Raw genomic sequence first — 27,580 nt, forward strand, 5'->3', positions numbered from 1 at the left:
CCAAATCCACAACCATTTCCATCTGGAAGGACAAAGGCAGCAGACACATGGGAAGTTCCCTTCCAAGCCACTCACCATCCTGAATTGGAAACCTATCACTTTTCCTTCACTGCCACTGAGTCAAAATCCTGGAATTTTCTCTGACAGGGCATGGACTGCAGTGGTTCAAGAAGGCAGCTCACCACTATCTTCTCAAGGGCAACTAGGGACGGGCACTAAAGGCCAGTCTACCAGTGATGCTCCTATCCACTTTTTAAGAAAAAAAACTCTGAAGGTACACAAACAAATTGAGTTTTAGCAAACAACTTCCATGTAGCGAACAAGAAGGTAGATCAATTGGTAACAGTAGAATCGGAAGACTGCTTCTCTCAGTCTCTCAATAATAATGATTATGACTGATGTTAAAGCAAAGGAGGCAACAGCCTAATGGTATTATTGTTTAGTTATTAATCAGAAACTCGGTGAAGTTCTGGGGACCCAGGTTCAAAATGTGAATTCAAAAATCAATCTGAAATCAAGAGTCCCGTGTTGACCATGAAATCATTGCCAATTGTTGGGAAAAACCCCATCTTGTTCACAAATATCCTTTAGGGAGCAAAATCTATCATCTTTACCTGGTCTGGTCTACATGCAACTCCAGACCCACAGCAATGCCACATAGACATAGAATCCCTACAGTGTGCAAATAGGTCCTTCAGCCTAACTAGTCCACACCAACCTTTGGAACATCCCACCATAACCCACCTCAGCTACATATCCCTGAAATTTAGCATGGCCAATCCACCTAAACTGCACATTTTTGGACTGCGGGAGGAAGCCAGAGTTCCCAGAGGAAACCCACACAGACACGGGGAGAATATAGTTGACTCTTCACTGCCCTCTTGGCAATTACGATGGGCAATAAAAGCTGCCTAGCCAAAGATGTTTACATCCCATGAGTGTATTACAAAAAATATAAAAACATCTATTCACGGAGAACTTTAAAATAACTACACATCTCATTACTGCTGAGGAATGATGAATTAAACTACCATGGACTCATTAAAATTTCACACCTCAAAGACTCTAAGACTTATTACACCATATACCTTTGATCTTTTTTGCACTACACATGCTCCCCTTTGTGATCATTATACCAATGTTTGTGTGTGTTTAATGTTGTATTTTATTATTTCTGTCAGGCTCAGGAAATAATAAAATCCCCCTTTCACAAAAAAAATCAGAATCCGCTCTTTCATTTCATCTAGGTGAATTATGTCTTCGTTGAATTATGTAGCGGCACCTGAGGAAGGAGTTTTTTAAAATCTGTCTCAAGAATTAAGGAGTTTATGACAAGAGAAGACAAGTCATGCTTCCTCACACAGTTGTAATAATGAGACGAAAACAAGTCATTGTTTCTTTTTCTTGTTTCTTTATCCCCCATTGTATGTTGCATTTAGGAAAGAAAGAGGTGTGAAGCAGGAGAAAGTTTCTACTACAAATATGAATGCCAGTGTTCGATGCTTAAGCTTAAAGAGCTATTTTAAAATGCATATTCATGACTGGTTATCCTCCCGCTGCCCTGAGCATTACAAGAGTTGCCTCTGTTCTATTACTCATTGATTCTATACATAGTGCTTATTACATGAGTGGGCTAGGAAGTCGCGGAAGAGCAATCAGAGGTAAGACCTTTTAAACACAATTTCTAAAAAGGTGGCAGGACCCAGTCTAAGGCTCAGGATTCCACTGAATGTCCATGTGACTTTGAGAGGTTGACGCAAAACCACAGAATTTCAGGGGCTTTTCAGACTTCACACAGTACAAGAGGACAGGTTGGTGCCTGCGCATATGGGAGGTAATGCCTCTCACACTCACAAAAATGCCACTGACATTTTTAAAGGCTCCCAAAGTCAACCTGTTCCTGCAAAAATCCAGCCCTTTGCCTTCCCAATAAATAGTCATTAACATTTTGTTCACGGGCAAATGCCGAAATTCCTGGGTTAACTGATGGCTGCTTTTGGTCACATGCCACAATGTCATAAAGGAGGAGGGAGACACACCAGTGAGGTATCACGCAAATAGTTTGAATGGAATGGCTCCTAAGGTTGAACAGCTGACAGTACATACAAGCTACAGCTTTGAAGCTCATGTGAGAACTAAGTGAACCAAATGCATGCGCGATAAAATTCCTGACTGAAAGTAAATTGGGTGAAACTCTTTCAGTTCATGACAGGATTCAGGAGCGGGCACAGTGTAAATACTGGAAGCACAGTTTTCCAGATGGGAACATTTACACATGCACACAGTGACAGAAATCTGGAACTCACTTTCACAAACACTCGATCAATTGTGAATTTTAAAGGCAAGACTAAAAGGTTTTTGATGGCTGAAGGTATTAAGGAACGTGGGGCAACAGCACCCATGGAGGGGAGTTCTGAAGATCAGTCATACTGGACTCAAAACAGTTTCTGTCCACAGATGCTGCCTGTCTCTGGCATTTTCTGTGTTTGCTACAGGGACGTGGGATCAAATTGCAGATCAGTCTAAGCTCACTGAATGACAGCACAGGCTCAAGGGTTTAAATGATTTACTCTTGTCGGTGTGTTAGAGTATGGCATCTGAAGATACACTGGCCTTGACCAATTGTGTGCAATTACTGAGATAATGGGAACTGCAGATGCTGGAGAATCCAAGATAATAAAATGTGAGGCTGGATGAACACAGCAGGCCAAGCAGCATCTCGGGAGCACAAAAGCTGACGTTTCGGGCCTAGACACTTCATCAGAGCAATTACTGAGTTGTTTTGTAGCGTTACATTCAAGTTCTCCGGGTTTGATGCCTTGCACTGATCACCATGACTAACTGCTCCCACCGTCTTCAGTATAAGCAGCTCCACAAGGTTGTGCTCTTGTTATTCCAAGACAGTCACTTGGGGTTGAACTGGCGTAGCCATTTATCTGGCTACCTGTCCACTTCTCACACTTCAACAAAGCACAAGCAGTGGTGAAGAGAGATTTTCGCGAAATGAATGTCTGTCCCAGGGACCTAGAATCATTGCAGCTATGGGTTGCATTTTTTTAAAATTAGTCTTTAGTTCAGGACATGGCAGAGCAGGCAGGAGGACAAATATCTGAAGCAATAAATAGGGCTTTGAAGAAGTACAACATAAAAAGGACACAATGCAGCACAGTGAAGGTAAGACATGGCAACAGAACTGTACAACAGCTCAGCCAGTATTTGAAGAGGAAAAAGATAAAAAAGATCCTGCATCATAATTTAGAGGAATGACAACGGCATAGCCAAATCATCTATCTCCTATGCCACAATGGTGAACTAACTCACTGAAATGCACTCTAGATACTTGAAGTATTCTTAAAACTGGAATAACCAACACTAAACTTCTAAAGAAAATTGGTTGCTTCAAACAGCTGTGTGTTGCAGATCCTTTTTGATAGGAAGTGATCTTCATTACAATAGGAAGCAGCTGTGGTACGGCCAGATTTATGGTTTTGCAAGTCACTTTTCTACAAAATTTGTTTTCTCCTCAAATACCTTCATGTTATTAACATCCATCTCCATGGAACTGTCTTACTTATGAAAAATAACAACGGAACAGATCAATTTATTTGATCAAGTTGTGTGTAGTTTAAATGATCAGCTATAGAGTCAGATGGCAGCCTCTTGAGTATACATTGCCATTTAGTTATGACTGGTCCGTATATTAACCTGTCTTTGGCTTATCATTTGATAAGTATAATCAAACAAAAGTTGATTGATCCCAATCATGAAAACCTAATGGAACAAACAAATCCAAGGCAGTGGGCAAGGGAATTCCAAATTTTTCCATTAACATTTATGAAAGTGTTTCTTCTCACTTCACTCCTAAAGCACCTAACTTTAATTTTGTTGTGATCTTCTCTGGATTTCTCCACCTGACACTACTGAAGCTCTTTATCTGCCTCATTGCATTTAACATCTAAGTTAAACCATCCCGTAAACCTTTAACGGTCTGTAGCTTGTCCTCATGATTTAAAGTGTGAAGCTGGATGAACACAGCAGGCCAAGCAGCATCTCAGGAGCTCCTGAGATGCTGCTTGGCCTGCTGTGTTCATCCAGCTTCACACTTTAGTATCTTGGATTCTCCAGCATCTGCAGTTCCCATTACCTCATGATTTAAATCTGGGATTCAAAGGATAAATGTAAGGATTGCAGTCACTTCTGGGATTTTCTATCTTTAACACTTCCTCCTGCTTGACTTGAGAATGTGTGATCTTCTACAAACCTCTCTTCTGAGGATACTGGCTTAAATGGGACAGCATGATTTCCCTTTAATATCACACATTTCATGACAAGTTTGACTCCCTGCAGTGCACACCCTGCCTCACACATACCTCCAAGGCCAAAGCACCTTTTGAGGTACTCTCTCCAAATGTGCGTCAGCCCTTGAGGGATTTTATGGGGTGAATAAGGAAACACTGGTCCAGGTCTTCTGCTCTCCGGAGATGAGATCACGTGTACACATCCATCCTCCAACCTGCCACAAGTGCATCAGAACCCAGGAGAAGTCTCAATGCAACAACTCAGTGGGAACTGCTTGAGACATTTCAAGTGCCGACGACCAATTCCCTGTTCGGGGAAGATTAGCCAGAAAAATTGGAGGAGGCCAAGTTACAATTTTGTTTTGTTTGTTTTTAGCCAGTGTCCAAAAGCAGAGCTTCTATCAGTGATGATAATGCTTGTCCCATTACTACCACTGGTAGTTCAAAAATGGAGCCTGCAGAAATTTAAAACCAGCACCAAAAGAATTAAGATAGGGGTTACAGCAATTTTAGTTGAAACAGATTTACTAGAACATGTAATATCTGAACAGAAACAATGTTGGAAATAGAATCAATTAAAGCTTAATTAAGTGAGAAGATCTTGACATCAGCTACAACCAGCATCAATATACCACCTACCTTTAGTATCAGCTCATGCCCTGTGAAACAAAGATTCACTGACATGCACAGATTAGCACAGTTCTCAATGTGACTTTGTAACACAGAGGCTGTTTCTTCATATCTTATAAGCTTGCAGCAATCCATCTCAAATTCAGAATGTTATGTTCAAGTTCCACTCCAAGCTTTCAACAATCTAAATTGATGCCACTGCAAAAAGAGTGCTATATAAATTAGCGAATTTAAAACTGAAATGTTAAACAAAAGCTGCATGGGTTTACATTGGTGGATTTAAAAGATACCTTTTTACTCTAGATTTTCACTGCAGCTGAGCCACTGATGACTGAATCAGTCACCACAGTTTACCCTCTCACTGTGGTTTGAAATTGCTGCATGTGCTATAAATGAAGAACTGACACAACAAAAGGATACCTTATCAGATGTGTATGTGGTACTTTTGTTCAACTACAAAGCCTGAGTCTTTCTGTGACTTCCATATGGTTTAGTCTACGTGGCTGAGGTTGAGATAGACATAGGCTATTAGATACATGGCTGCCGAAATGTTGTTGGCCGTCATTTTCAGAGGCTTGGAGAGCACAAAGACTCCAGCACTCCGTCTGTCCTAGTGGGGACAGAATTCACACAAAACAAGGCTACTGACTGAGGTAATGTACGGGTTAAAAACTGAACTACTTTAACTCCCTTCATTCAATCTGGAAATTATCCATTTGCATTTATAGGTCTCCCTTCTTCTGCAGACATCAGCAATTTTCCATTTGGTGTATCTGCTAGTACCTAGTTTAGTGCTGTCAAAGTGCATCACGTTCCACTTCACCACATAAAGCTGCACCTGGCTGGCAGAATAATGCAATTTTAGGTCAGGACACAAAGGCTTTGAGTCCGTTTAGAGTATCAAAAGATCATTACATGAAACAGTAGTACTGGATGCACATCAGGAGATTGAAAAAAAGTGGGTTTTCTACTGTTTCCAGCTAATCAAACAGGGGTAAGTTTATATAATCAAAAAAACAACAAAAAGAGATGCAGAAGCTGTAAATCAGAAACAAAAACAAGTTGCTGGAAAAGCTCAGCAGATCTGGCAGCATCTGTGAAGAAACAGAAATCATTTAATGTTTCAGGTCCTGTGACCCTTCCTCAGAAGAGGGGTAAATTTATATTGGTTCATGCCAGCAATCAGATACTCGGGGCACTTCGGTGTAAAAGCACTTCATGAAGCTGTGTTCAATCAACAGTGTATAATTTCAAGCTTTTCCCTTCCTTTTGCATTCACAGGACTGCTCTGCACTGTTTTAATTGACCAAGGCTGTTTCCTTCTTGAATTATATAGATGATGATGAGATAGTGTAGGGGGATGGGCTTAGATTAGTTCACAGGTCGATGCAACATCGGGGGCCAAAGGGCCTGTTCAGCACTGTATTGTTCCATGTTCTATGTTCCAATTATGTATTTGATGCCTAGTATCTGGGATATGGCAAGGAGGAATATTCATAAATGTTAGCTCAAGAGTGAAACTAGCTAAATGCATTTGTGGCGTAAAACAGAACATGGAAGGCAAATTCTTGTTCTTCTAGAGTGTTTACATTCACACTTAAATATTTCAAATTTCAGCTCAGCACAACAGTCTCTGCACAGGGACTTGCTGTCAGTCATGGTGCAGATGCAATCTTTTAAGTCATAAGGCATGTGCTCAATAATTGCAACAATGCTCATTTCATTCCCAAAGCTAACAGTAGGTGCAAAGGCCATGACTGACATAGCAAGTAATTGTAGATCCTGGAAACAAGTTTGCATTTCAGGAAATAATGTGCATTTGGTGACCAAACAATATCCAATTGTCCATAAACAGCAGCAGAAAGGGAACATGTGCAAACAATATATTCCCCAGCAGCTGCACTGTTTGATCACAATATGAATTCTCAGGTCCTTTGTTGTCCAGGGGCTGGTCAGTTTCCTCCTATGAGCACATGCAGAGGGATATGACAGTACCTGAAAACAAATTTAGCATGGATTACTACTTTTAATTTAGTCCCAAATTATTTTATGGCTGCCAAACATATGTGGTCAGGTTTTTTTTGTAATTAACAATTGATCCAGTTTCATTTTGCTTAGCAATGTTTCAATATCCAATGTTCCTGCAGATCTTATTACCACTGGCTTTACAGCACGATATCTGAATGTGTAGCTTTGCATAATGAGAGCCAAAGCAAAGAAAGGGGCCACAATGGTGCAGAGACTTCACAGAAAAACAATAGCATTTAGTAAGGTACATCATTCATGTGCATATAATTTTCATGTATTTCTTTTCTTTATAGCCTCCCTATTGTGAATAATATTTTATTTCTTTCACAAGATATTAAATGGTCTCTCATTTATCTCACCCATTCTTTGTGAGCCTAGACATTTTCAATTTAAACAGTGGTACTTGGACAGCTGAGCCTGAAGTTTTCCACACATGTTCATTTCCACCAGACACCAATGCACACAGATTTTGTCCATGATCACTGACATAGAAGTTATTAACTCTAGCTGCTCCTCTGTTTGGGATCAGTCAACTTTGGACAAACACAGACTATACATTAATAGGGAGAAACTCCCTATATACTCTGATGTAAAGGTACCTTGGTACTCATTGATCTGATATTTCCAGCCAGCTTCTAATTAGCAAGCAAACTGAAATTAAATGCAACTCACTAAGACTGCAGAATTGCTTGTTTTTGAGATATGAAGTCACATCATTTTGGGTTTATTTTGGAGAAAGGATAACAAAAAAAAGCCAATTTTCTTTTTGCAAATACATCATTGTGTTAATCTGGGCTTTGAGTGCTGCTTGACACAATTTGAATCAGCCTACAAGCACTCAGACATGGCATTTGAAGGTTTAAACATACACTTTGTTTGCCAGCAATTCTCAGTAGTATACGCGTAGGCTCTGTGCACCTATTTCCACTGCAAGTGGAGTGCTGCAGACTCTAAATTTCACGTGAAAAGAATGGCTCAGGGATCGAGGGACAGAACAGTTCACATACCTTCCTATCCCTCTCGTCTGCAGGTCATACTGTTATGGCCTGGCCTCAGATCATTTTCCTTTTCTACGTGACGGCCACAAGGGTCACAGGGTAGGGTTTCCATGACCAACCGCTCCCTTTCTCTTTATTACATTTAAAGTAAGTCTAATAGGTTTGAATGATGTAGCACTTACTATTTTCAGATGAAGTCTTTTGAAAAGTTTCAGAATAAAAGTTGACAAAGTATTGGTAAAATATTGATAACCCATATCAGAAAGTCTTCTTGCATGTTGCCAAAGTTTCCATCAAATTTCCAGTAACAAGTGAACAGTGAAAACTGAATGTGCCTTTCAGTAGTGCTCAAATTCCTCATCAACATGACTGCACCTGATCAGCTAGTCACTGTGAGGAATGGCTGTTAAATCAAACAAGCCACCAAAATGCCATTTGTCTCATTAACCAACATTATTGGTTATTTTAGTGACAGTTTGCCTCAATGATCCCACAAGATCCCAGTCACTCTCACTTCAATTCCTTTGTCAAGAGGACACTTTGCATCAAACACAGTTTATGGCTCAAGAGCTCCACGTGAATGCTTTAGAAACTCTTCAGTACCTGACGGAAACGTGGAAAACAGACGCAGGAGTAGGGCTTTCAGCCCTTCAAGACTGCTACACCATTCAATTGAATCATGATTGATTACCCAACTCAGTATCCTATTCCTGCTTTCTCCCCATACTTCTTGATCCCTTTAAGATTAATGGAACAAGGAATGATTATGCGCTTACTTGCAGACGTTTTAATTTCCAACCAAAAAAAACCAAAGATCTTCACAAGGAGTCCTTCCACATTGCAACAGAAATGATATTTATTTTCATAACAAGCGAACTATCACTGATCCAGATTGGGAGATCAATGGCAGATGTCCCTAAATCCAAAAATGTCATCTCCTCAGGGTCATGGGACTCTGGCTGAGAATTGGCCTAAAGGCCTGAGGCAATACATTTTTGGTCACATGTAGCAGGAAATTCCATGACAGACGGATCCAAAGTGAAGATCCTTTGCTTCCTTCTCTGTCCCTGCTCTGTTTCACCATTAAGGAGCTAGAATTTATGCATGATGCAACTTGATGGGTAAATTGCCACCGCTTTGAACAACTGGTAGCAAGTTCCTCCCAGTCATCGTGCCAATGCTACCACACTTCAAGGAGCGTTTAAAATAGGCAAGATGGGCGACTCATAGTTGGCCAAAATGGCTCAGTTTTAATTGTGACCGGAAAGGAAACAAAGTGATAGAGAGATGTGGAGGATTACAAAGCAAATTCCAGATGGCTGAAGGCCAGAGTACGGCAAACCTAGTGGAGGTTGTAGGAGAAGCCAAAGTTGTAACAGCACTCTACTCTTTCAGAGAATTCGCGCAACAGGAAGTCCCTGGGTTAGGCAGCGATTTTTACAAAGCCAGGGATTTAAAAGTTAGGTATTAATCAACTTGGAGCCAACACAGGTCAGTGAGCACAAGGAGATCTTAAAAGATGCAGAACTGGTAGAGATAAGGGCATTAGCAACAGAGTATTAAATGAGGTGAAGTTTGTGGAAGGAGGGAAAAGTTAGCCAGGTGATCAAAAGCAGGAAGAAAGGCCCCAGCTAATGCAGAAATGGAAGCATGTAATGATAGGAAGATGGAAGTAGGCAATCTGTGTTGATTAGGAAATGCAATTAGAAATTCAACTCAAGGCCAAGCAGCAAGTGAGGCTGAAAATAAATGTCATTGTTTGCTACTGGTCAAAGTATGAGATCAAAACCAATAATTCACTCAAAATTATTGAAAAAACAAATTTCAACCACAAGGTATGGAGTCACAGATGTTTCACCAACTCAGTCAATATCAGGATTACAATAGCCTCTACAGTCAGGTCTTTCTTCATCGCACTGAAACAAAAACATCGTAAGCAGTTCTAACAATCAACAGCCAAAAGGTGTTGCAAACTTCTAAACTACTGCCTTAACATTCTTAATTTTATTAATCAATTGATAAATCAGTCATGTGAATACTAGCCTGTGTCACACAGCACACTTTGGCTCTAAAGTCTTATGGTAAAATATTGCACCATGTCATTTTACTCTATTCAACATACAGAAGATGGATTAGGAAGAAATTATTGCTTATTAGTACAGACAGATCAGCCTCACTTCACCAGCACCTGGAACTGTGTCATTCAGAATCAGGATTATGTGACACCATACACATAAGCAACCATTTTGGTAACAGTAAACAATATTGCATACTGGCTACGCAAAACAACAAAGTCATCTTGTAAGAGGAGGCCCATTTTAAATGGAATGTTCACACTGCATTCTGAACATATCCAATCCTAAAATAAACACTTGACTTAAAACACTGTTTATTTTTCCCCTGAAATCAGAGTAAAACATTAGAGAAACAGATTCTTCAGTCCAACCAGTCTATGCCAACTATAAATACCAAACTTAACTAGCCTCATCTGCCCACACTGAGCCCATATCCCTCCAAAAATTTCCTCTTCACGTGTTTACCTAAATATCCTATTGAACATTTAACTGTACCTATAATCCATCACTTTCTCTGGAAGCTCATTCCACACACAACCACTCTGTTTAAAAAAAACTTGTGTCGTTTTTAAATTGTTTTACCTCTCACTTTAAAAATATGCCCTCTAGTCTTGAAATACCCCACCCCAGGAAAAAGACATCTCCCATTCATCTTATCTATCACCTCATGATTTTATAAACCTCCACAAAGTCACCAGCCACTAACCTTTTACACTTCTGTCAAAACATTACCAACCTCTTGAGCCTCTGCCTATTATAAGTCAATTTCAACAGACATGTTAAATCACCTGAAACAAAAAAAATGTGGAATCACTCCTAGATCATTGGCTTATCCAATGAGCCACACAGATCACAAGAAAGGCGATCTACAATAAATTAGTCAATCCTATTGGGACACAGCAAAGGTATTACAATTAATCTTGGTTTACTCAGGTTATCCAAGTGAAATATTAGGTGTCAGTCTTAAGCACTAACCAGTGAGCATTGCTACAAGTGCACACATGAAAATGAGTAAGACAAATAAATCCCTCTCAAATGGACAGACACCGACAACTTTCACACTTCATCGTACCTCAACATGACTCAACGTTATCAGGATTGGCAGGACTCTCACAAACAATTAGGGATGGGCAAGAAATGTTGACTTAACCAGCAACACCCAGTTTCAATGAATGAAATTAAATAAAGGGAAGAAAATTAGAGGGCAAGTACTCTGTAATGAAATGGTTTTCAGACATAATTCAATTAAACTCCACTTCAATACCTTTTAAATTGAGAAACCCAGGTTGCATTTGGCTTGTCACAAGCTCAGTAATTTTAGAGCCTTCTTCCATGTCCTTTACCTGTCCAGCTACACTAAGCCACGTCATGACACAGGCTGATTTTAGCACAGCCAGATCTCACAGTCCCCATGATCAGCATTTTCTCATTCCCTGGCTTACTGTCAACCAACCCTTTGTCAGTCTCTCATTCTTTCTTCTTCTCTCTGGGCTCAGTCTCCACAAACCTGCTTACTCCTTTCCCTCCCAATCCCTGTTGTCAGCATAAATACCACCTTTTCCTGTCTACTGTCTGTTCTGGAGAAGAGCCACTGAACTCGAAATGTTAACTCTGCTTTCTCTTCTCAAATGTTGCCAGACCTGCTGAGTTTCTCCAAAAATTTCTGCTTCTGTTTCACAAACTGATGGTATTCTAAAGCAAAAACCAAACGAACTGTGGATGCCATAAATCAGGAACAAAAACAGAAGTTGCTGGAAAAGCTCAGCAGGTCTGGAAGCATCTATGAAGAAAAAAAAATCAGAGCTAACATTTTGGGTCTGGTGGCCTTTCCTCAGATCTCTTCTGAAGAAGGGCCACCGGACCTGAAACATAAACTCTGATTTTTTTTTATTCTTCACAGATGCTGCCAAGCCTGCTGAGCTTTTCCAGAAACTTCCGTTTCTGTTCATGTTCTAAAGCACTTTATACCTTATGAGGTATACTCAGCATGACCAGTTGGTGCTCTATTCTTTCTTCTCTCTCTCTCTCTCTCTCTCTCTCTCTCTCTCGAGACAGCAGACCTATAGTCCTCTGGGACTATGGTGAGTTTACTTTTTCTTTACTTTTACCTACCTTTACAATGCAGGAAACCTGGCTGTCAGCTGCTAACAGCACACTCTCACAAACAGCAATCTGATAATGGCCAAACAATCTTTTTCTTTTAAAGAAAATTTTGGTCAAAGGATAAATAATCAGCAGGGCACCAGGCAGAGCTCCCAGGTTTCTATTCGAATAGTGCAGTGGGATGGGCTTACGTCTACTTGAGATTCCTCAGTTTAACACCTCATCTAAAAACAGCACCTCTGACAAGGCAGTACTCCCTCTTAGTACTCCATTAGCATGCCAGCCTAAATTCTGAACTCTTGCCTGTGTAGTTGGACTTGACCTTGTAGTCACCTGACTTAAAGTAATACTCAAGTCATTTTGGTGTGACTATTCGGACAAGACAATGTCACCAAGACAGAAAGAAGATACAAGAGCAGCTTCTTAAATGAACTTGACAAAGCTCAGGTTCAAATTGTCAGAGGGAGAGAAAAATGAGGGAGATGACGGGTTTCATGCTCATGCCAGTCTACCTGGTATAGGAGAAACATCCACAACACTCTCATTATTGTGATAGTGCTTTTGACTGTTTCTAACTATAACATGCCTTCCAAGATCCTGCGTCATGTTAATGTATATGGGCAATGAAACAGATGGATCAATCGATGAACAGAAAGCTCAGATCACATCTACTTCCAAAACAAACATTCAGTCTTGTTAATGCGGCGTAATTAATCGGTTATTCAGGCCATGAAGCAAGGCTGAAAACTCGAGTTTACGACAGCAGCAGTCTACCAATACAATGGGAGTCAGAAACATTTCAGATTCTGAATCCTCCTCCAGTGGAAACAAATACATATATCATAAGTTTCATGGAGACAAAGATGAGCAAACTCAGCAAGATCTGGTGAAAAGTCAACATAACTGATTTTGAGGTGCTAAAAACGGACAGTGAAGGAGAGCTATGAATATCAGGTCTGATTATTCATCTCAGTGACATTTGAAATCTAGGAATCCAAAGGATCTTTTGGAGATCAACCTGGAGGTCTTAAGGGGAGTCATATTGGAGAGGAGGTGGCAGGAGAAGGGGAACCCACACAGACCAGGTAGGATACGCAAGGACTGGCTGAGAACTGCTGCAATTGTCAGTGGCTGAGACTGGGTCCAGTGATAGAATGACCTAATATGTCCTGCCAAGGTGAGTATTACCACCCCAAGCCTTGAAACACGAGTCTGATTGGGCATCCTCTAAGAGACACATGAGCTGAACAGCCTCAGAGTTCAACCTACTCCAGGACATGGGAAGAGTGCACACTGAGGCGACTTACTCATTTCACAGAATGGGTCTGAGGCAAACTCCTGCTGTGAACCAGCCAGGATTAAAACCGGCATCTTCTCATGAAACAGAGCACATGGCATTGGTCATCAAGGGCAGCAGTGCTTTATTGTCCTGTTTGTGCTTTTGAAAGACACGTACTCTTACGTGAGAAACTGCACACAGCCAGGGAGGGTATCCAATCAGCACATCAGTAAAATATCAAGCAACAGAAAGGGTCCAAATTGTAGTGCAGGAGGAGGTCAGTTTTGGAGAATATCTCCCAGTGGTGATGGTAATTACAAAAAGGAATGCGCTCGTAAAGGGGTTAAACTGGAATTCCATCATTTCCAACAGGATTTGAATGCAAAGTTGCCTTGGCCACCTCAGCACTGCAGAGGTTTGTGTTTTCCAAGGTTAGCTGTCATGACCTTGCATCTCCTACAGACAAGCCCTCCACGTGACCAACTCCCTCTTCATAAGGAATCAAGATGACCAGCAAGGGACCAAAGAAGCACCATCATACCTTACATGTACACCAGACACCAGCACAGAAACTGTTTCCTTGTGGATCCATTTGAGGTTAGATAGGGGGGCACAGGATGCAGGAGGTGGTGGCAGAGGCAACTGTGGTCAGTTCTGCTTAGAATTGACCCAGTCCTGTTCATTAGGGTAAAAATGTAAGGCTTCAAGAGTCACAGGAAAACAGGCTCTACCCAGGCTAGCTGTGAGTCAAATTTCCCCGAGGCAGAGCAGGTCATGAACTGGGAATGGAGAAGTCCATACAGCTCAAATCCATTAGATTGTTCAGATTCTAGAGCATGATCTCCTCCATGAAGACAGTGACCAAACTGCATATGTAGAAACTGCACACTGACACCTGCAGGATGCATATTTCACACTGTACCCTGAAGTCTTCAGTGCCTCTAGTGGCTGAGACAGACAATTGGAGTGGATGCCAGTTGCCCTCCTGTTGGGCTGCCTTCTAGCCATTTGGAACACCATATAATGGCAGACCCGACATTCCAGTGTCCTTTGTATGCATCATAGGGATATGCCCTCATAACCTCGACACATAATTCATTTGGCTCCCCAGTTACCTTGCACTCTTGGGTCTCCTCTTGTTTTTTTCAAATCAAGCCTATTTCTGGGGCTGGTGATTGTGGTTTTTGTGGTTGACTCAGTTCAAAGAGAGAAAGATAACCAGGAAGCCAGAAGACGAGGGTGGTGGCACTGAGCAGCAGAGGTCATTGGGGGCTACCAGTAGAGGAGCCAAGGAAGAGGTACAGGCAGCAAAGTGACTGTGCACTGACTTTATAAGTGAGGTTGAGGAAAGCTCTGGGGAATTCCAGAAGCGGGAGGTTTGCCAGGAATTTAGAGATGGAATGCAGTCTTTGAAGAAAACAGTAAATTTCAGTAAATTTCTAGGAAGTAAGCAAATGTCTGGCCTCTCCAATCATTGGAAGGCTTCTGAAGTTGTCCCAGGACCCCAATGTTTCAAAGCTTCCTCACCAGAACACATCCACTCTAACCACCTTTCTATCTTCTTCTTTCATCTTCTCTCACTCTTTCTCTTTTTTGCTTTAGTTTTTTTTATTCTTTACAGCTCAGGCATGGAGGCAGTGGCTGGGGGACTTTGATGAACAGCCAAGCAGCTGGTCATGGTTGACGGCATTATGACTTCATTGATGTCAGTCTGCCGTGGTACCACAGTTGGTCTCTGCAGTGAGACAGATAACATGGCAATGAAGCATGGCAGCAGCTAGGGCCCAGCATAAGCATAGACGGCAGCAGTGCGGCAAAACATGGCAACAGCAGGGAAGCAGGGCTGAAGCCTTGAGAGTGGCAGTGAAGCCTGGTATACCTAACAGAGATCAGCAGTGGTGGGTCCTAGCCCAGCACGGGAGAGAGTGAGCACTCTCGAGGAAAGCCCAGCTTGGAGCAACTGTAGGCCCACGGCTTTAGAAAGAACTGTGATGTTTGTTTCTTTATTTTTCTACTTATTTACTAAGAAGACAGGCGTGTTGACCACTTTAACTTATTTCTTTATTTTTCTACTCCTATAACTAAGATTTTGTACCTAGGTGTTTTATATCAAAGATGGTGCTGTGTGTGGCGACATTGTACACTTTTCACTATATTCTTGGAGCCTGTACTTGAATACACATGACAATGCAATCCTAATCCAAAAGTAAAAGGGATCTTCAAGAGAGAACGGTGGACATCACTCTGGCGAAAGATTAAGACTTAATACGGTTATTGTGACCTGTTGGTTTCTCACATCAGAGGGTGGGGTAGGTGTTTGCCAACTCAGTCATGGATCTGTATTGATCGATGTGCATTCTCATGTGAGAGTAATTCACGTGACCAAACGTGGCAAGTAATATTCCCTTTCACAAATGTCAGGCAATGACGATCTTCAATAAGCAACAACTGAACATCACCTCTTGACATTCAGTTGTGTTGTGTCTCTGAATCCTCCATTATCAACATCGCAGGGGTTACTATTGGTCAGAACTTGAACTTTAGTCAACATATAAATATACTGGCTAGAGAAATACTGCAGTGAGTAACTCACTTTCTGATCCCACCCTCCACCGCTACCCCCCTACACCCCCCAACCCGAGGCCATCCACCATCTACAAGGCACAAGTCGGGAAGTCTGAATGAGTACAGTTCAAACAACACTCGAGAACTTTGGTCCCAGCCAGGACAAAGCATGTCCACTTGATTGATACCACACTCACAAACATCCACTCCCACCACCACCACCAATGCTCAGTAGCAGCAGGGTGTACCTTCTACAAGGTGTACTACAGAAATTCACCAAAGCTCCTTCGAAAGCACCTTCCAAACCCATGACCACATCAGATACGTCGGAAAACCAAGTCCTGCAAGTTACCCTCAAAGCCAAACAGGAAATATACCACCATTCCTTCAGTATCATTGGGTCAAAATCCAGGAACTTCCCATTAACAGCACTGTGGGTCTACCAACAGCACATGAACTGAAGTCCTCTTGCCACAGCCTTCTCAAGGGCAAAAAGGGATGGACAATAAATGTTGGCCCAGCCATTGACACCTACATCTCATAAGTAATTAAAGAAATGTAACTTTAAAATAATTTATGAAGGAAGTTAAGGAACAAGTCCTCACAGGACCCACCAAAAAAATCCATAGTGTTCATCTAATCTGATATTTCCTTCTGGACCTGTTCTCCCCACACCTATTATGGCTCTGAAAGCACCTAAACCTGCTCATTGACACTTAACAAACAGCAGATTCCTTTCCTTAAGGTGCCTGTGGGATTTAGCATCACGCCTTTCCCAGCAGCCTCAATTCTCACTCCTTCCCACTGTTCATGACAAAGCTTTCAAATATTTCAGTTTTAAACAATTGAAATCTAGGACAAGATAGTTAAAATGTAACAGACCCAACAGCATTTCCTCCATAGAGATTGGTCTCCCAGCCCCGAGAATTCAAACTGAAACTGTTATCTTGGTTTCAAAAGCAGTGAGAGGCCTTGTTTAAATTGGCAGGTGTACAGGCAGAAGGATTTGAAATAATGAGAATATAACTGCATTTTGGTGACAAACTCCTGTCACCCTGTAACCTCCCTTTTGTATGTACTGAACTGATTGAAACACCCTCTGATGAGCGTTCTCAATTTTCAATTATGTGCATTATGATCAAAGTCATGCCACAAACTGAGAACCGATCCCTGAACACAATGTTGCCAAAAAAAACGAAAGCAAGAAGGGCAAATGTGCATCAGATAATTTTTAACCTCACTGACAATATTTCTGTACAAGGCAGGGCTACAGTTAAATTAAAACCAGAATTTACTGCCTCTCAATAGATTCAGCTCGCAACTAAATCATAATTCATTGCGGTCAAGGTACAGTGCATTTTAAAAAAAATCAACAGGTTGCATTCAATAAGCTGATGTGTTTTTTATGTAGAGCACTCGGCACAGGGCTTAAATGAAAGCGCTTTATGGATCACTTTGTTCTATTTACCTCCTCTCCTGCTGTTGTTTGTTGGAAGTCATTTTTTTTGAGTGGACTCAAACTCTGTGCAGGTTGTCATTAAAAGCAGTTTGGAGCTCAACACGAAGATAGATGTGGCAATATCATTGCACATTGTGCCACGTTGCTATGTTCATGATTCATGAAGTAATTCATTTTGTTGCTATCGTTGAACGGTTCAATTTGAAACATGGAGCCATTGTATTCGTCAAAGAATGATCATCACATTTAGAATGTGCCTTTATATTGTGCAGTTGTTTGCTCCTCACATTACCACCCCCAATTTAAACTCAGAAAAAGAGAAGTTAAAGACAATTTGACTGGATAAATTTCAGCCTATGAAAGCTGCCAGTTTTACATTGAAAACTGCTATCAGCAGTGGAAGAACTGAAAAGCCACTTGTATCGGAAATCTGGTCAATTTATTTTCACACCTGTCTAAAGATGCTGAGGAAGAATAAGTGCATTTAAGTCATAAGATGAATCAGCTACCTTTGCACAAACTACTTAGCGTCTTAAGTCCGAGCAACAACTTGAAATTATATAGCACCTTTAATGTACCAAAATGTATATTAAAAAGGGGCTTCACCACAGTTGTTCTCAGACAACCTACAACAAATTCATTGTCAGAATCACATTAAAGGACGAGAGGCAGCTGGAGAGGCTTAGGGATGGTATTTCTTTCCTTAGGACTGAAACAGTTTAAAGCACAGCCGGAATTGCAAGCACTGAGGTAATGAAAGAACAAGGTTTGCTGCAAATCAACAGACAGCAGAGTCCTGGATCACCTCAGATCCATGTACGTTGGAAGTTCGAGCTAGAGGGAGAATTGCCTCAGGATATCCGCTTTTCAGAAATTTATTAAATTTGTTTGAAACCTAATATTTACGCTGCTAAGTCCCTCTTCTGGTAGGCAAATTTAACAGCATTAATCATCAAGCAGCAGCTACAGACCCTAGCTGCCAAAACATGAACCAAAGGACAGCAGGGAAAAAATACACTGCAAATAACTGGAATTCTCTCTTGAACTTACTGTCAGGATGCCTGAAAATTTGAATCGGTAGATTTATCGACTCGTTTTGTTGCTGAGGTATAACCTGAGTTCCCTGAATAATACTATTTTTTAAAACCTAGCATTTGAATCCTTTAACAGCTTGAACAGGAAATCTTTCCTGGGAGTAGGGGAATGGAACTAATTGGATACTTTTTCAAGGCACTACATATGCATATGATAGGCTACATTTTTCATGTACACATTCAGTGGAGGTGCACAACACTAGACAGTTCAACATTTATTTCTCATCCTTAAGTGCCCTTGAAAAGACTCCCTAGCTGCTGTGCTGCATGATCCGATAAATCTACATTCTTCATTTGTCTACAGCTACTTACATCTGCATTGCCGAGATGAAATTTGTTAACGTAATTTACGAAGGAATCAAAGAAAGATAAGAGTAATAAAGACAAAGAACTGTTGGCAGTGTGTCATGTCTACTCCAGAAGATGTCTACCAGAGATCAAAACATCTGTGATTTGGTCAGCGGGTTTTGTTTTTAGTAAGCAATGTTTGTCACTGCTGCTAATGATTCAGCTCCAATACTGCACAACATCAAGTGAGTGACAGTGAGCTTCACCATCAACACTGCAGTCAGTGAAGGTAATTTGGAAGCTCCCTACCGGTGCAGGCTGAAACAAACATCACATTGCATTTGTTGCACTGTAAGACCACCCGCCAACTAAAGCACAGTGAGCTCAGTCCACAAGAACTTGCTTTCATGGCTTTGAAAAGTAAACCATCAGCACCTACAAGTTATTAATTGCTTCCAGACCTATGACTTGTCATGGCAAAGTTCTTTACATTGAATAAGAGGCAGCAGCATTTTAAAACGGGCCTCCTCAAAATACAAACAGCAAATAATGATCGTGCAATTCTAAGCCTCCCAGTTAAAAAGGAGTGACAATTTATCTACTGTTTTGAGCTGTGAGTGAGCTGACAACAAAGCTAAATCGCAGACAACAGGGATAACCGTCTGAAACTGCCCCAGCCCTTTTTCAAATATGGAAACCCTACTATCAGGTCCTGACAGCAATATTCATCTGAGCAAAGAAACATTTGTGAATCTTCCACTGAGGCCCAACCAAATGAACCATGTGAACGAGCAGAAGGAAACAATCAATCACTTTTATTTTTATTATTATTTAAAATGGAAATGTGAGCACAACAATTGTAAAGAATATTAATGAGGAAGACAGGATCCATCACTGAAGAGAGGGCGTGCTGAGAAAGCGTATTGAAAGGAGGACCTCAGCAGGGTACCCTCCGTGTTCAAGTGAAGACAAGAGGAGAAACGACAGGACATACGGAGGAATACATGGCTGAAAAGATGGTGTCAGAGGGAGGGTTTCAGGTTCCTGGTGCATTGAGACCAGCTCTGGGGGAGGTGGGACCTGTACAAATTGTTCAGGTTACATCTGGACAGGACTGGGACTGATGTTCGAGGGGGACTGCTTGCTAGAGCCATTGGGAGTGTTTAAACTAACATGTCAGGTGGATGGGACCCAATGTAAGGAGTTGGAGAAGGAGGGAGCAAGGACAAAAGCAAAAGGCAGAAAGGGAATAGGAAAAGTGATAGGTAGGGAAACTAAGGACAAAGTTCAGACAGGGTTATTGAGAAAAATAACAGCGAGACAAACAATGTTAAAAAGACAAGCACAAATGCTTTGTACCTTAATGCACAGACCATTTGCAATGAAGTGGATGAACTAATTGCACTGATAGATGTCAATGGGTACGATACAATTGGGATTACAGAGACATGGCTACAGTGTGACCAGGGATGGGAACTGAATGTCCCAGGGTATTCGGTATTTCAGAAGGTCAGGCAAGAAGGAAAAGGTGGTGGAGTGACAGTGCTGGAATGGGAGAAAATCAATGCAGGAGCAAGAAAGGATATTAGCTCTGACAATATAGAGTCTGGATGGATCTTGTTCAGAAATTCCAAAGGGGCAAAAAATATTAGTGGGTGTCATATATAGACCCCCCAAACTGCAGTGGTGATTTTGGGAATGGCATTAAACAGGAAATTTGAGATGCATGTGATAAGGAAATATCGGTGATCGTGGGTGATTTTAATCTGCAGATAGTTTGGGCAAATCACATTAGTCACAATGCCATACAGGAGGGATTCCTGGAGTGTTTAATGGGATGGTTTTCTTGACCAATCTATAGAGGAACCAACTAGGCAGCAGGGTATCTTAGACTGGGTACTATGTAATGAGAAGGGAATCATTGCCAATCTAGCTGTGCGAAGCCCCTTGGGGATGAGCAACCACACATGATTGAATTTTTTATCAAAATAGAAAGTGAGATAGTTGATTCTGAGACTAGGGTGCTGAATCTTACTAAAGGAAATTATGAAGGTATGAGGTGTAAATTGGTCTTGATAGATTGGGGAAGAGCTACTCAAAGGGATGACAGTGGATACGCAATGGCAAACATTCAGGGAATGCATAGGGGAACTACAACAACTGCTCATTCCAGTCTGGCACAAAAACAAAATGAGTAAGAGGGCCAATCTATGGCTTACAAAGGAAATTAGAGAGAGTATCTAATAGGAAGAAGCAAACAGATTGTTCAAGAAAAATACGTCAGAGGATAGGAACAGTTTAGAATTCAGCAAAGAAGGACCAAGGACCATTGAGAAAGGGGAAATACAGTATGAACGTAATCTTGCAGGAAACATAAAAACAGACATGAAGAATTACTATAGGTAGGTGAAGAGAAAGAGTTTGGTGAAGACAAATGTAGGTATCCCACAGACAGAAATAGGGGAATGTAAAATAGGGAACAAAGAAGTGGCTCAGCAATTAAATATATACTTTGGTTCTGACTTCACAAAAGAAGACACAAATCAGATACCAGGATTACTGGAGGTTGTAAGATTTAGCGAGAGTGAGGAATTGATGGAGATCAATTTTAGTAGAGAAATGGAGTTGGGAAAATTGACGGGATTGAAGATGGATCAATCCCCAAAGCCTGATAATCTATATCCTGTAGTACTTAAGGAAGTGGCTCCAGAAATAGTGGGTGCATTGGTGGTCATCTTCCAGGATTCAATAGACTCTGGAACAGTCCTTGCAGATTGGAGGGTGGCAAATGTCATTCCAACATTCATAAAGGGAGGTAGAGAGAAAAAAAAACAGGGAATTTTAGGTCAGTAAGTCTAACTTCAGCAGCGGGGAAAATTCTCGAATCCATTATCAAGGATTTTATAGTGGAGCATTTCAAAAGCAGTGGAAGGATCAGACAGAGTCAGCATGGGTTTATGAAGGGGAAATCATGCTTGACAAATCTGTTAAAATTCTATGGTGATATAACTCGTCGAGCTAATAGAACATAGAACATTACAGTGCAGTAGTAGTGCCCTTCGGCCCTTGATGTTGCGCCAACCTGTGAAACCAAACTGAAGCCCATCCAACCTACACTATTCCATTGTTATCCATATGTCTATCCAATGACCAATTAAATTCCCTTAAACTTGGTGAGGTTGACAAGGGGGAGCGACTCAATGTGGTATATTTGGAATTTCAGGAAGTGTTTGACAAAGTACCACATAAGAGATTAATGTGCAAGATTGAAACGCATGTCATTGGGGGAGGTCTATTGAGATGGACAGAAAACTGGTTGACAAAAAGGAAGCAAACAACAGGAATTAATCGGTCTGTTTCAAATTCGCCGACACTAACTAGTGGGGTGCCACAGGGATCGATGCTGAGACCCCAGCTATTCACAATAGATATTAATAATTTGAATGAGGGATCAAAATATAACATCTTAACGTTTGCAGATGATACCAAGTTGGGTGGGACAGTGAACTGTGACGAGGATGCAGAGATCCTTCAGCATGATCTGGACAGGTTGGGTGAATGGGCAATTCAATGGCAGTATAATGTGGATAAATGTAAGGTTATTCACTTTGGAAGCAAATATAGATAGCAGATTACTACCTAAATGGCTGTAAATTGGGAGAGAAGAGTATGCAGCAGGACCTGGATGACCTTGTGCACCAGTCACTGAAGGTAAGCAAGCAGGTGCAGCAAGCAGTAAAGAAGGTAAATGGTATGTTGGCCTTCATTGCGAGAGGCTTTGAGTACAGGAGCAGGAATGTGGTGTCACATTTGTACAGGGCCTTGGTGAGACCACACCTGAAATATTGTGTGTTGGTTTGGTCTCCTTTTCTGAGGAAGGATGCTGTTGATCTTGAGGGAGTGCAGTGAAGGTTTACCAGGCTGATTCCAGGGATGGCAGGTCTGAGGTATAAGGAGAGATTGACGAGGTTGGGATTGTTTTCGCTTGAGTTCAGATGAATGCAGGGAAGATGTTCCCGATGGTGGGTGTGTCCAGAACCGGGGGAAACAGTCCGTGGATTCGGGATAGACCAGTTAGGATGGAGATGGTGGAACATTTCTTCACCTACAGAATGGTGAGTTTGTGAAATTCAGGACCACAGGAAGCAGTTTATGCCAAAACATTGAACATATTCAAGAGGCAACTAGATATAGCAGTTGGGGTAAATGGGATCAAAGGTTATGGGGAGAAAGCAGGATTAGGTGATTGAGTTGGACCATCAGCCATTGATGTGATGAAAGGCAGAGCAGGTCTAAAGGGCCAAATGGCCTCCTCCTGCTCCTATCTTCTACGTTTCTGTGTTTCTATATCATTCTTTGCCTTAAAAAGAAAAGATCTCTTGTCAGCTTAAGCCAGTTTCTTTCTAAGCACAAAATCAATGATACTCTGTCACTGTTTAAAGACTAACACCAAATCAAGAAGAGGCTTGAGTAATCAAAGCATATTTCAAAAGCTGTTTGGGTGAAAAGAGTACAGTTTTTCAGGAACAATATTTGGAAACATGTATTTTACTTAGTTTCTAGTCTGAGGCATCAAGCAGTGTGGATAATGTTTTCTTACATGAATATTAAAAGAGACAGAAACACTGCTGTGATTCTTCTGTCCCAGGGATTTATGCCTTCCTTGTGTTTTGAAGGAAGATGTCAAGGGGTCTACCAAAAATAAACAGAGAATGTGCACAAAGCAGGCTTTGCACAATCAACATGCAGTTCTCTATACAATTGATGTTTAAACCTGCAACTGAGCAGGGCCAATTTAGCCTGCATCTGAGCTCCATCATCACACAGGCACAGAAAGGTATGCGTGAAGGCTCTTGGGGCACAGTGGTGGCATCCCTACTTCTAGACCAGAAGGCACAGATTCAAGTCCCAGCTTCTCCAGAGGTGTGTAACAACAGACTGAACAGGTTGATTGCAACTATCAGAATGGTGTGTAGTTGTAGCATGTAATTACATCTACCATATAAATATCAAACTGGCATGCATTCCCTTCATCCAAGCCTCAAGCCAACAGGTATAACGTGTGTTGCTCACCTTGTTTTGAGTTAAACTTGAACAACATTTTAATTTTTTTTTGTTTGAGAGTTGGCACAGCCATGCCGGTTGAGCTAGTTTCTCTCATTCTAATAATATTCTGTTAACGTTGGCAGTGCCGCCTGTACTGAGGTAGCACGAGGAGAGACCAGATTGTGTAGAATGTGGATTATCACCTTTTCAATCTGAAGACCCGTCCTGCCGTATTATGAAAATGTCACAGCTGCAGATCCCATGAAAGAATGTAATACAATTGCTTACCTATTATTCTTGGCTTCCACAATCTGGTTAATACAAAATTCCATGAAAAATCACACTATAATTCAGAATTTAGCAGCAATTCTGAATATCATGCTTGCAGAATTGATTACTTTTGTGTGATGTCCACTGCCCGAAATTATCAGCAATTTTCCATTAGTAGCATTTGCCTTCAGTCAACCCTAAATGTTAACTTTTAATTGTCTCGACAGATGCTGTCAGACCTGCTGAGCTTTTCCACCAATTTCAGTTTGGGGGGTCTTTGATGTTGGCTGCCATCCCAAGGCAGCAAGAAGTATATATGGAGTCAATTGATGGAAGGTTGGTTTGTGTGGTGGACTGGCCTGTGTTCACAACTCTGTTGTTTCTTGTGGTCCTGGGCAGAGCAGATGCTATACCAAGCCGTGATTCATCAGACAGAATGCTTTCTATGGTGAATATATCAAAATTGGTAAGAGTCCTTGCGGACATGCTGAATATCCTTAGCCTCCTGTGGAAGTTGAGGCACTGTTGTTCTTTCTTCTCTGTAGGTAGACCAGGACAGATTGTTGGTGATCATCACTCTGGGGTCCTGAAGCTACGTCTCAGGTATCTGTTGGACCAGGGGACAGGTTTTGCGGTCCAGGCTCAATCAACTGTGAGAGGAGTGTTAAATGGGCTGGTGAATGGCAAGGCAAGATCCCTCTGATGGTCACTCCCCAATGACTTGTTTGATATACTCCATAAAACAAAAGCTGCTAGGCAGCTGCCTTACATGGGTTTTCTGACACATTAATGGAAAACTTACACTGTTTAATAAGCCAAACGGTAAATAACCTGCCTAAAAGGTCCAGCATAAAATGGAAGATAGTCAGGGATGGGCAAACAAGTGGTGGGCTGGCCACGTCCTGCATTATACAAACTCCAACCCACCACTACCCTCAAACTCACCAACAGTGGTCCACAAATTTCCAGTCAAAATGCTGCTTGCTAGACAGCTTCAAGTATGGCATTCTGCTTTCTTAAACTGTGGGCCTTGTTGATGATGATGCTACTCAAGATTAAACAGACAGGAGTCCAAGGTTGTGCACACATCAATCTCTATCTGGTTCCAAGGGTGTAGATTTGATTAATTCAGTTTAATTTGATTAATAACCATGGACCAAATTGCCTTTGGTGGGGTACAGAACAGCCAGACACAATCAATATAAACTAGCTGTCAAAAAAGTGAATCCAAGATTCAGAAAAAAAGGTCTTGATCCAGAGAGTGATGAGAAGTCAAACTCACTAGCAGTTAAAGGGATATATCTATCAGGATTAGTAAATAGAAGAGAACTGATAAAGAGATGCTTTGACAAATGGGTTGATCAGTGGCAAATGGAATGTGTGGGATTTTGCACAATCATACAGGGATGATGGCAAAGAAAATGTCCAGTTGGCTCATTTAATCTGTACTCCAGGCAAGCATCTTTTTATTTGTTCTCATCTAAACTTACAGGGTCATAGGAATCTACAGCACAGAAAAGAACTGTTTGGCCCTTGAGACTGTAGCAATCTAAAAGAAAACATCTACACTTCCACAACATGGTCCATCACCCCGTATGCCTTGAATTTGCAAGTGCACATTCAAATACCTGCCAAATGTAATGACAGTTTCTGCCTCTACCACCCCTACAAGCGGTGAGGCCCAGATTCTAACCACCTTCTGCCTGATAAAATTATTCCTCACATCCCCTCTAAACACCTTGCACCTTACCTTAAATCAATACCCGCCTTGGTACTAATCCCTCCTCAAGGTGATATTGTTAACATTTGTTTCTCTGTCAGTTTCACGGTGCTATTTTTCCTCTTAAACAGCAGGTTACAGGTAAATGGTTGTAAAAGTTCCCTGTCACTAAATAATTGTAACAGCTGGTTGTCAGCAACTATCAGCACACTGCAGGAAGATGTCACAGGACAATCATAGCAGGCTAAGTGTATACCAGAAACACGCCATAAAATCTAATTAGGATAAATTCAAAGACTCCTGCTTTGTTAAAATTTTAAAGTCTCATCTCCCAACTTGACTAATTATGACAATACCCAATGAATTACAAATGCCAGCTTCAGATACAGCTGCCTTTTAATGATGCACTTGCTGTGCCTTCCACCCACCAGTCTTAGCTTTTAATTCATTATGTATGTGCCAGAACATTTTGCACCTTGCTGAAACCACAGCGGTTTTGCAGTTCAACTGTGCACTGGGTTTGATCAAGGACAGATTCCAGAAGCTTTTCCAACACAGAATGTACTATTGTTTACTGCAATAACTGCCAGGTCAGTGCAGGAGACTAACTACTGTGATCCTAATTCTGCCTTGAAGTTTGACTGACAGCTCAGAGGTGAAACAGATCTCTGTTGTGTCTGGCTCAGCTCAGCAAGGCTACTGCCAGAGCATGAATAAAATCAAGGGTGAATGAACAGATTTGTGACTGACAACCGAGTGAAAAGGTTATAATGGCCAGGCAGAAAAGTGGGGTTTAGGCCACATTTGGATCAGCCTTGATCTTACTGAATGGCTTTGCAGCCTCAAGGAATTGAATGACACACTCCTCCTTCTATTTCTAATCTTCCTGTGCGCTCAACTGAGCTCAGCAACCTCAGGCCACGATTTTCACTCCTGCACACCGTCCAATGACTCTGCACATACACAGACATCAGCTGAGAAAAAGAAGAACAGCTTCCCGATATTCACGTTCCAAGATCACCAACAGGGCAGACAAGGTACAGAGGATGTCCCCGCAACTGTGAATCAGTAGCTCAAACAGGAGATCATTTGAAATTATGTCTATACCCATGGGGAAAACGAAGAAGATACTGAATGACACAAACTAGTCTAAATCATCTTGTACACTTCAAAATAGAGGTTCAGGAAACTCATTTCCAAGAATTAAGTTTTTTTCATTAAACTCAAACAGGAGATCAGAGTAGGAAAGAAAGGTCTCCAAGGCAGAGATCGACAAATTTTTGATCACACAAGGAATCAAGGGCTACGGGGAGAGTCCTGGGAAGTGGAGTTGAAATGCCCATCAGCCATGATTTAAATGACGGAGTGGACTTGATGGGCCGAGTGGCCTTACTTCCACTCCTATGTTTTATGGTCTTATGATAAATTGACAATGATGCTCCTGTGGGGCCACTTTGACGATGAACTAATAGTTCAGAGTTCTTACCTGGGGGTCCTGTCAGTGTTGCTGTCAGCCTGTGAGGAACTCGGGGTGGGATTTTCAGAGCTGCCCGCACCTGGTAATACCTGAAAGATGGAACAGGATTAAGAAATTAGAGAAGCCCATTGCTTTGACAGCTTATCCTTTCGTTTAACAGTGAAAGGCATTTTGGGCATTTTAAACTGTCTCATAGGAAGTAGGAAGAGATATAGGCCATTTAGCTAATTGAGTCTGCTCCACCATTCAA

The 27,580-nt window shown here is 41.5% G+C and overlaps 1 protein-coding gene across 5 annotated transcripts in view; it reads right to left on the reverse strand.

The window, feature by feature from the left end:
- The window catches only part of fam135b (family with sequence similarity 135 member B), a 365,288-nt gene that overhangs the window by 194,161 nt on the left and 143,547 nt on the right, over nucleotides 1–27,580 (reverse strand). For 3 of the 5 annotated variants that reach the window (XM_048529327.2, XM_048529328.2, XM_048529331.2), the window contains exon 3: nucleotides 27,340–27,419. The exons of the other annotated variants lie outside the window; for them this stretch is intronic. In XM_048529327.2, coding sequence (XP_048385284.1) covers nucleotides 27,340–27,419 — 80 coding nt within the window. The remainder of the gene's footprint in view (nucleotides 1–27,339; nucleotides 27,420–27,580) is intronic. 5 annotated transcript variants of the gene reach the window in all.

The sequence above is a fragment of the Stegostoma tigrinum genome, chromosome 5, assembly GCF_030684315.1.
Source record: "Stegostoma tigrinum isolate sSteTig4 chromosome 5, sSteTig4.hap1, whole genome shotgun sequence".
In the NCBI taxonomy this organism is placed as follows: Eukaryota; Metazoa; Chordata; class Chondrichthyes; order Orectolobiformes; family Stegostomatidae; genus Stegostoma; species Stegostoma tigrinum.